General features: G+C 37.6%; 1 protein-coding gene across 3 annotated transcripts in view; it reads left to right on the top strand.

Annotated features, from left to right (window-relative positions):
• The first annotated feature begins 247 nt into the window (after positions 1-247).
• The window catches only part of slc1a2a (solute carrier family 1 member 2a), a 14,791-nt gene continuing 4,413 nt past the window's right edge, over positions 248-10,625 (top strand). Inside the window, exons 1-8 of one of the 3 annotated variants that reach the window (XM_083549989.1) lie at positions 248-1,051; positions 4,495-4,625; positions 7,014-7,166; positions 7,453-7,703; positions 8,397-8,538; positions 9,351-9,477; positions 9,555-9,788; positions 9,890-10,084. In XM_083549989.1, the coding sequence (XP_083406115.1) occupies positions 4,496-4,625; positions 7,014-7,166; positions 7,453-7,703; positions 8,397-8,538; positions 9,351-9,477; positions 9,555-9,788; positions 9,890-10,084 (1,232 nt within the window). In that variant the 5' untranslated portion in view covers positions 248-1,051; position 4,495. Of the gene's footprint in view, positions 1,052-4,485; positions 4,626-7,013; positions 7,167-7,452; positions 7,704-8,396; positions 8,539-9,350; positions 9,478-9,554; positions 9,789-9,889; positions 10,085-10,625 lie in introns of all 3 variants that reach the window. The other 2 variants (XM_083549990.1, XM_083549988.1) reach the window with 2 other exon arrangements.

The following is a 10,625-nucleotide window of genomic DNA, read 5'->3' as shown; positions in this document are numbered from 1 at the left end:
TTATTTATTATTTGATTTTTTTTTAACGACATGTTGGATCTTTGTTGCATTGTGGCGTGTTGAAGAGGTTGTTGTGTTGATGGTTAATGCAATGGAAATAAAACCTCACAAATCGACTGTTTTTGGCTTTTTTACTTACGTGTGTCTTGGGATTGAAAACTGGTGCAACTTCAAGTCTTTCAAGTCAAAAACTCAAAGACTTTTATTCATCATATTGGAATCGGTGACTTTGAACATGATTAAACTCTGGTTCAGTCAGTGGATTTCTGAGAAGTTCTGTAGCATTAGATAAAGAGGGGTCAATTATGCAATTGAATGAAAATGAACAATCAATGAAAGATGCTTTTGAGTTAAATCTGGTACAACATCATTACGATATAATCCTATATAAAACTCCAATTCGGACCCCACCCCTCTCTCATTCAGACTAACAGGAATAGTTGTACTGCATAATTAAAATCCATGTTTGAACTTTACGGAGCTCACACCTATTTGTACATATGTTTTTATATTTTTTAAGTACCTTGAATACAAAGGAAATAATTCTGTGGGAAGTATTTGTTCTTTCTTATTCTAGTACAAATCCTTTATATGAAGACCGCATCAAGTTTTGCTCTTTAACCCTGTTTAGAACAAGAGTTCAAACCAAGCAATAGTGAAAGGTCTAGAGATGTATGACCTGGATACAGTCTGAAGGATTGCACTTGTTACTTACTCCTAATCTGGGTGCAGGACTCCTCCCTCTCCACCCTATGCAGAAGCTGCTTGGCCATTTTTACCTCCATCTATAGATTCTGCGGTTGTGAATACTGATCCCAATCTCTGACCTGTGCATGTGAATGTGACTCTGTGCATATCGATTTCTGGAAATTGAATAACGGTTCGCAGCCAGTGTCGGATCTCAGCTTGGTAAAGGACTGGAAGTAGCAATGGATCTCTGGATGGCCAAACTGTGATCTGATAATCCTTTGCTCCATAGTCTTAGTTGACGCCTATGGTTTTATAATTATCTACAGCAGAGACCCTTCATTTGATCACAACATCACGACAGGTAAAGTGGAAAGTTAAGCGTTTGTAAATGTTTTTGCATGTTTTTTGATTAAGTTGAATATCAAGCGGATGCAAGTATCTTGATAGAACCTGAGTAACAGGCCGATGCTGGCCCGCTGGCCACAATCTGTATTGTTCCAATACATCACATCTGGCCAGTGCACCACCATGAAATTCTAGCAGGTAACTCATACAGATCTTCCTGAAAGAATGCAGTCCTTCAACTATGATAAGATCATGTTTAAGCATCGCTTGCATCGGGGCTAATTTTAGTATTTTAGTCATTTTTAATCCTAATGCAATGCCATAGCTGCCTCTTATGTTTGTAAACCTCAAATGAATTTTTTGAATTGCTGGCAGAGTGGATACATTTTTTTATTTTTGCAAGCTTTCAATTCATTAGATTTCTTTTTACAATTTTTGCAGAATATGAACAGCTAGCATTCAGAAACCAACCACATCTGATCCTCCACAAACTGTTTGCGATGATTAATGGGATTAAACATACTGACTTTTTATTTCTGTCCAGGACATTTCAGTTTAACTTTATGAAGGCGAGCAAATGTTATTCCAGGACAAACATGCCGGATGGTTAGAAGTAATTTAAAGCTTTGCACCTGTGTGCAAACAAATTTGTATTTGCGTCAGTAAAACTGCTATTCGGTGGCTAATCCCGTCTCCCGCTTGCGTGCCTCGGCACACTTTGGTAGTCCCTGCTGTTGTGCAACACAATTATTGATGGCTAAAATTAACCTCTTAACAGACTTAGATCTTATTAGGGCTGGAGCAGTGTGTATCAGACAGCTCTGGCTTTCCTAAATCCTGTTTAGCCTTGGTGCTAACTAATTCTGCATTTGCACGATGCAAAAATAATTGGAATGGATTGTACATCTAAGGTAGATTTACGCTGTAGATATATATCTAGCATATACCTTCACTTCGTAGGTGTATAATTCTTTCTGGTCCATCTGTTACAACATCCTACAATGACATGGTAGGTAGCAGTGTCACAGCGTTCCTGGGATTTGCAACTTTGGTTAAGACATGGCTTTATTTTTCTTAAAAATCTGTGTATCTTCTGTCTAGGACAATTGATGGACAAATTGAATCAGTTGGGTTATAATATGAAATTTAACACACACTGTATATCTGTTTGGGGTGTGTGTGCCTAAAACTTGGTGTATAATAGTAGATACAAGGTATGCATTGTATATAAAGCTAGGTGCTTAGTCTATTCCCCTGTCCTGCACTTGATTTTGATACTGGGAATGACAATAAATCGAAAATCAGACAAAACATATACAATACTCAGGCATGGATCATTGGTGCGACTTTAAATATAACGTTTATTTTTTTCAGATTTTGTAGGATTTTTGTGAGATACTGTACTTCTATGATTACTTTGAGATCTCTAACAACATGGCAGAAGAACGGGGTAACATTTGAGAGACTACTGTAATACTTTTGTAGACAAAAACCCCACCCAAAGGTATCTAGACACCTTAAAATGAATCTGCAGTGCTCTTATTCACATGCAGGTAATGACTAAGCATTTTAGAAATATATAACCAGGCAAGGATTGTGAAGGAAAAGTGACTTTAAGAACCTTAAACCCTGACAACATGAAAGCCAAGCGGCATTGTATTGTTTCGTCACGTGACGTGATTACCCTTAGTGGACAGCATCAAGGCAGATTGAAGAGAACTGATCTGATGTTAAAGGACATCGAGAGGTGAGCGAGTTGATGGTTAAGTGTAGGTGACTTCTGTTCAGAAATTGTTCACAAGAAATAGAAAATCATATCAAACTTTGGAGCCGTTGTAGCGGATTTCTGAAGTATCATAATGCAATTGAACAGTGCAATGCAAATGAAAAGGCACATTCACAAACATGAAGAAATGGCAAAAAGTTCCCATTAAGAAGAAAACAGGAACTGGCTTATCAACAGCAATGACTAACAGAAGATTGGAGAGATTTGATATTGCTCACTAGGAAAATGGTAACAGATTTTGCAACCAAACAGGCAAGCAGAACGAGATATTAATGCACTACTTGGAATTAAAAAAGAAAACAAGTCATATGTGAATGCAAAAAAGCAGTAAACAGGACAAAGGGCGCATAACCATGCCAGAAACCGGGCAAGTTGTGACAGAATCTGTTCTGGTCATGTAGAGATGTCTCAGGGGCAGAATGTAATGTACTGAAGGCAGGGCAATGAGAACTAAAGAAGTAATTAATAATTAAATGTTTGGCAAAATGCTACAAAGGGAAGGTCTTGAGAGGCCTGTAAATGGAAATGGAGTTTTTTTCATAGTCATTAGGTATAAAATGCTGGCTGTTCTACTTAGTGTTCTTGCAAGAGCAACATCTGTGACTCAGTGAACCTGACCACTAGAAAAGATTTGTATTGTGGTGGGTCTGAAATCATAGAAAAATCAAGCAAGTCTCCAGCAGAGTAATTCGAATATAGATACCATAGAAAGTTGACCCTTGGTGCTGCCACCAGGACGTCCTTGTAACAGGCAGTCACCATGATGTCTCCGTCCAGATGAAGTGTGAAGAATAAGCTGTGGAATAAGAGTACGGTGAAGGCAAAGGAAGATGAATCGCTCTCACATGCAGCAAGTGGTCGCCATATGAAGTCGTTTAGGGAACTGAGGAGAGTATACCCATCAAATCAGCCAAGGGTTTCAGGGTGGCTCATCCCAGGTTTCACCAATTAGCCTTCATAATATAAACCTGAACTTCTAGGTTAATGCTGTGGCCCTAGCAGCAGCTGATAGCAGTGCAGAAGGAAACCTTCAGGGGAAAACCTTCCAGGAATCCATGTATCAGAGTAGAATATAAATTCCTCTATCACAAAGTGCTCAGGTGATACCAGAGGGGGGAAAGAATGTTATGTCCAAACGAGGCTCTGAAAGAACGAAAAGAAAAGAAAAGTAAAGAAAAGAAAAGAAAAAGGTTAAACAAACCTCCAATATTCTTGTCAGGGCATAACATCTATAAATCTAGTAGACAGGAGCAGAGCTGGTGGAACATGCCAAAACTAGTGGAAGATACCAATTAAAAGTCACATGATTTTTCTTACCTTGTGTTTTCTGGAGTTTCCTGTTAGAGTCATTTATAATGTGAAGTCACAAGAGGTGCATTTTTAATAAATTCCCACAAACATAAACAAGCACAGGGTTTAAATACCAAAAACATCTATTGTAGCAATTCAAAGGGCAGCAACAAAAATGGGCAATGGTGCAGCAATGAAAAAGGGGAAACTAGACATGAAAAAGAAAATATTAACTCCTCCAAACGCCAAATAAATCACGAAATTCATACATGAAAGCATGAAACCCCAAAATATATTGAGTAAAAACACACCACATGCATATGAAGTGAAAAAAATTCAATAACTTTCATCTTTTCTTCCATCTCTTCCTTCAGTGCCAACAGAATGGAGAAGCAAGTTGAGGTTCAAATGCATGAGTGCCACTTTGAAGCTCCAGCTCCTCCTCCAGGGCCAGCTTGTGGAGGTCTCTATAACAAATTTATGAAGCACTTGCTTCTGGCACTCACAGTTCTTGGTAAGACACACTGATAGTGTGTGTATATATATATATATATATATATATATATATATATATATATATATATATATATAGATAGATAGATAGATAGATAGATAGATAGATAGATAGATAGATAGATAGATAGATAGACTCCTGGTTCTTTTGCATCACAAAGCCACTATGATAAGATACTTACATTATTTCTTTCAAATCTCTTATAAAATGCACTGGAAGAAATACAGGATGACGCAGGGAAACAGGAAATTTTGGAACCAGGACTTGACGAGCCTGAGGCGTCAGCAAAATGTTTGGAGCCAGCCCGAGCTCGTTTCGAACCCCTTTGCCATTAGTTACAGTAGAATGGAGCAGTGGAGTGGAGCGCAACACACGCTCACTGTAAAAGCCCTTTCTAAGAAAGGTGATAGCGTGAGTGCTATGGCATTCTGTATTTAAGAAGGTATCAGCATGGAGCTTTTACTGTTCAAGAGGTAACAGTGAAAAATATCCAGCGTACACCATATTTGTACCTAATGAATTGCTAGCCATGTTTATATTAAACACTGATTACTATGAAGAAGAAGATGGTGGAGAGGTGTAGGGAATGGATTTCTAGTTGTACATGTTCAGGCAACGTCTTGTCTATTGTTAAATAAACTAAAATGAGTAATCACTACTCAAATGAGTTTAAATGTCATATTTGAGTAATGAGAAGTCGCTAAATGAACATTGTTTAAACTGTTGCTGTTACGGTTACTGGTTTAATTATCAGAAGGTTGTGGGTTCAAGCACCAAGTATCACCAATCTGCTACTCTTGGCCCCCCAGTGTTCCAGAGGAACTGTATCATACCCGACACCAGCTTCCTGACATTGCTGGAATATGTGAAGAAAAAACCTTACTGTTTAGTAATGTACATGTGACGAGTAAAAAGTCTTCAGTTTAAGCCAAGACCAAACCTGATTCTGTTTACATATCACCCCAGCACCTTAAATGATTTGCCAGATGCACTTATCCAGAGCAACTAACATTTATCTCACTCATAAAACTGAGCAGTTATGGGGTTAAGGGCCTTGTTTAGGGGCCCAGAAAATGCAGCGTGTTGGATTTGAACTCATGATCTTTGTCCAATAGGCCTGTGTTCTTTTCACCTAAAGTTATTTGGCTGACAAATTCTGAGCAATAACGTTCAAAAGTGTTCAGTTAAAGGGTCCAGGTTTATAAAATCATTTCTTTTCTTTTTTTTTCTTTTTTAAGTAAATATATGTCAATATTATGACGTTTTTTAGGTCATTATTATTATTCATCATTCATTCATTCATCTTCTCCCGCTTATCCGTAATTCGGGTCGCGGGGGCAGCAGTCTAAGCAGATTCCCCAGACACTTCTCCGTGTCCAGGGATCGGGCTGTCAAGGCCCCCGCCTTCGACTGCTGCCCAATCCTCTCAGCACCGGTCATTATTATTAGATTATTATTATTATTATTATTATTATTATTATTATTATTATTATTATTATTATTATTATTATTAGTTCAAGTAGATTTTATCTGTATAGAACAATGGACATTGTCCCAAAGCAGCTTTACAGAATGACTAAGATCATAAATATACATTTTAACATCATAAATTAGCCTTTTATAAGTTTATCTCTAATAACTAAGCCAGTGGTAACAGGGAGGAGGAAAAAACCCCAATGAGGTGGTTTGAGGAAGAAACCTTAAGAGAAACCAGAGTGGAAATGGAACTTATCCTCATCTCGGTGGCACCAAATGACCATTCATTAGTTCTAGCGTTGTTAAAGTTATCAACTGTTCACTAATGAAAACTTGACTTTATTATTATTATTATTATTATTATTATCAAAAAAATATTTTTTAGACCTAATTAATCCCGTAAAAGTAACTTAGATAATTTGAGTAACTATAAAGTTTAGACAACTTGAACTTTTTTTTTTTTTAGACAATTTGATTGGAATCAAAGGAATTTGCACGTTTTTTTTTTTTCATGTAATAAAAGCTCTACATAATTATTTACATGAATGTCATCAATCATGCAATTGGCCAGTTATTTCTATATATAATTTACAGCTTTGATATATTGCCATCAATATAAAATGCCCCCAAACAGAACAAGCAAAAGACTGTATATAGGAAAGACTAAAGCGATGATGGAAATCAATAAACTGAATAATGTTCACTCAAGAGAAGGTCAATTAATAAAAGGAAGTATTTGTATAATATTTTTGTACAGTACATAAATGAAGTCGAGTGATGGTACACCAGCTGCAGATTAAATGCCAAGCATATTATAAAGATGGATTTTTTTTTGGGAAGAGGAAATATCTCACTCCACATGCCAGTGTTTACATGCCTGTCCGATTGTATCAGTTGCTCTGTTTTGTCCAGGTGTGATTGTAGGCTCGGTGGCTGGTGTCCTCCTGCGTTACGCATCTCCACTTCACCCGGATGTTATCATGATCATCGCCTTTCCTGGTGATATTCTCATGAGAATGTTGAAGATGGTGATTTTGCCTCTGATCATCTCCAGTTTAATCACAGGTCCTGTGCACCACAATCCCTCCTACATACATGCTTCTGTTGAACTTTATTTTATTTCACCCAAACATTCAGAATTCCATTGTTACCAATGGCCAGATCTCACTTGAGGACTTTTTAGATCACAGACTACAGCCAGGTCACATGACCAGGTCATGTCATCTTTCCCTTCTGCTAACACTCAGATGTTTTTATGTTTTTCTTTCATTAGGGTCCTTCTAAAAGTTTGAAGTAATGACACATTTATTTGAAATGAATTTGTACCAATCAGTCGCTTTATTCGTTGCAGGTCTGGCAGGTTTAGACGCCAAATCTAGCAGTCGTCTCGGCACCAGGGCCATGGTGTATTACATGTTTACCACCATCATTGCTGCAGTGCTAGGGGTGCTTCTGGTGCTGATTATTCACCCGGGCCACCCCAAGATAAGATCAAACTTGGGAGAGGGAAAGAAGAACGATGATGTTTCCACTTTAGATGCCTTTTTTGACCTCATCAGAAATCTGTTTCCGGAGAATCTGGTACAGGCTTGTTTTCAGCAGGTGGGTTTCAGTCAGCTGTAGATTTATAAAAGGGGTTCAATCATCATCACACTTTCGAGTGTAATTTTACATTGTACTCTGCAATAAAGTAAAATCTAATGTAATGTTTACATTTTAGCAGTTTACTATTTTTACATACACGATGAAGATGTGCAGCATGTAATTGGTGGTTGTTTGGTAACAACATAAAAATAAGCTTAATGTCATGATGATGATGATGATGATGATGATGATGATGATGATGATGATGATGGAGGCAATGATGATGATGATGATTTTGATGATCAAGATCTTAAAGATGATGATAAAGAAGATCTTGATGATAGTTAAGATAATGAAGATCTTCAAGCTGATGGCGATGAAGAATAGGTCAATAATGATGAATAAGTTTATGGTAGAAGTAATGATGATGATGATGGTTTGGATTATGATGATAATATAATTAAGATGAGGGAAAATAATGATCTTGATTATGGTGATTGTGATGATTATGATGAAGATCTTGATAATGATGAAGAGGATGAAGAGGATGAAGAGGATGATGATGATGATGATGATGATGATGATGATCTCCTCATGTTTTAATGGATATTCTATGGGCTTTTCTCACCTCCCAAAAAAATCATGTTGCTAGCTAGTACACTTGTTGCCTCATTCACAGTGTAGCCTCTGGATGTCATCTTTTCTTTGCAGATCCAGACGGTTACAAACAAGGTCGAAGTAGCAACACCTCATCATGCACACCATCACCGGTTTGGAAAAAACAACACCAAGTGGGCAGCAAAATACGTTTTGAAGAAATCTCTTCAATTCAAAAGCGGCATGAATGTTTTAGGTGTGTATAAAACATGTTTACAGTAGATTACATTGATGGAATTTGGCAGACGCCCTTATCCACAGCGAAGATCTCATTCATAACACTGAGCAGCTATGGTATTAAGGGCCTTGCCCAGGGGCCCAGGAGTGGCATCTTAGTGTGGTTGGGATTTAAATTTATGACCTTCAGATCCAAAGTCCAATGCCTGAACGACTGAGCTATGACCTTCACCTTATAATAGACATAAGTAGACAGTTCACAACAAAATAGATGCTGCTAATTTTATTTAAACTGACCGTATTATCAGTGTTTGATTAGATCAGATTAGATTAGATCAGATTAGATTCAAGTTTATTGTCATTGTGCAAGGTACATGCACAGAGCCAATGTAATGCAGTTAGCATCTAAACAGAAGTGCATAAGTGGCCTATTTACAATAATAAACAGCAGTGTGATAAATAAGAGTATGGGGTCCGTATGTACAGGTTTTAGGGGTGTAGATTGTACAGAAGGTGCAGTAGGTAATAAAATATCTACATATTGAAATATATAATATACTGTGCAATGATTGTGCATAGATGTCCGGAGATAACATGCACAAACGGCATGGTATAGTTGTGTACGAGTATGAATGTTGTATAATCCCGATATATACAGAATAAATATGGGTACGGTGATGAACAAGTTATGGATGGTGCCAAAATGCCCAGAGGATAAGCAGTGCATAAAAAAAAAAATTATGGTAAATGATAAATTGTTATTTTGAATCTGTCACTTATATGTTAATTCTTGGATTTTACTATACGGAGCCCATTGCTTTCTTTTGCTAGGGCTCATTGGGTTTTTTGTGGCGTTTGGAATCTCCATGGGAAAGATGGGAGAGAAAGCCAAGCTGATGATGGACTTTTTCAACGTACTCAATGAAATCATTATGAAGCTCGTCGGCATGATTATGTGGTCAGTGCAACAAACGTTATGCATAAAGTGCTGGCTGAAAGTCATGTAGTCACTTACATCATTTTTCCTTTTCATAGGTACTCCCCTGTGGGCATTGCATGTTTGATCTGCGGCAAAATTATTTCTATTAATGACCTGGAGGGGGTGGCCAAGCAGTTGGGCATGTACATGCTCACAGTCATCGTAGGCCTGTTCATCCATGGAGGCATCTTCCTCCCCTTGATATATTTTGTCATTGTTCGAAAAAACCCTTTTACATTTTTTATGGGAGTATTTCAAGCTTGGGTGACTGCACTGGGTACAGCATCCAGGTAAGCCATTTTCCTTTACTTTCTTTTCCATTACTTTAATATACTTTGTATAATTATGACTTAGGAGGAGGCTGAAACTAATAAAGCGTGTCTCTGGTTAGTGCTGGTACGCTGCCCGTTACGTTCCGCTGCCTGGAGGAAAACTTGGGCATTGATAAAAGGGTTACTCGATTTGTACTTCCTGTTGGTGCAACAATCAACATGGATGGGACAGCACTTTACGAAGCAGTAGCAGCCATTTTCATCGCACAGATGAATGGAATAAAACTCGATCCTGGTCAGATCATTACAGTCAGGTAGGTCAGGTATTGGTACCTTGTTAAATGTGGTAGAAATTGGTAGTAGATATGCATTGGACTGTATCATTATTATACTGTACATCAGCGGTGGCAAAGTAAATGTAATTTGTTGCTGTTCCTAAGCTTTTTGGCATTTGCTTCCATTTGGCGAGGTTTTTACTTCACTACATTTCAAAGTCAAATATTTGACTTTTTACTCAACTTCATTTAGCAAAATCGGTCGTTCCCTTTTATTTGGTTTGGATGTGTCCAGTTACTATTTTTTAAATTGTCGCTTGGTGTATCTACTGACCACCAACATACAGTTCAGCATCAGTTCAACAGCAAGCAGAACATTTAGAGAGGAATAAATAGATGGAAGAAACTCCAGATTGGAACTCACCACAACACCTGCGACCTCATTTCTTTTTAAGTAGTAGATCTTTTTTTTTAATAAACAATAGAGTTGATTAAGCAACTTTGGTCTTGTGACAAAATATGATAATAGGATCATTATACCCATACTACATCATAGTACTTTGGATACCTAAGTCAATTT

Source organism: Silurus aristotelis, assembly GCF_946808225.1.
Source record: "Silurus aristotelis genome assembly, chromosome: 9".
Classification (NCBI taxonomy): domain Eukaryota; kingdom Metazoa; phylum Chordata; class Actinopteri; order Siluriformes; family Siluridae; genus Silurus; species Silurus aristotelis.
The sequence above is the reverse complement of the archived record's forward strand: the minus strand, read 5'-3'. Positions and strand labels throughout refer to the sequence as shown.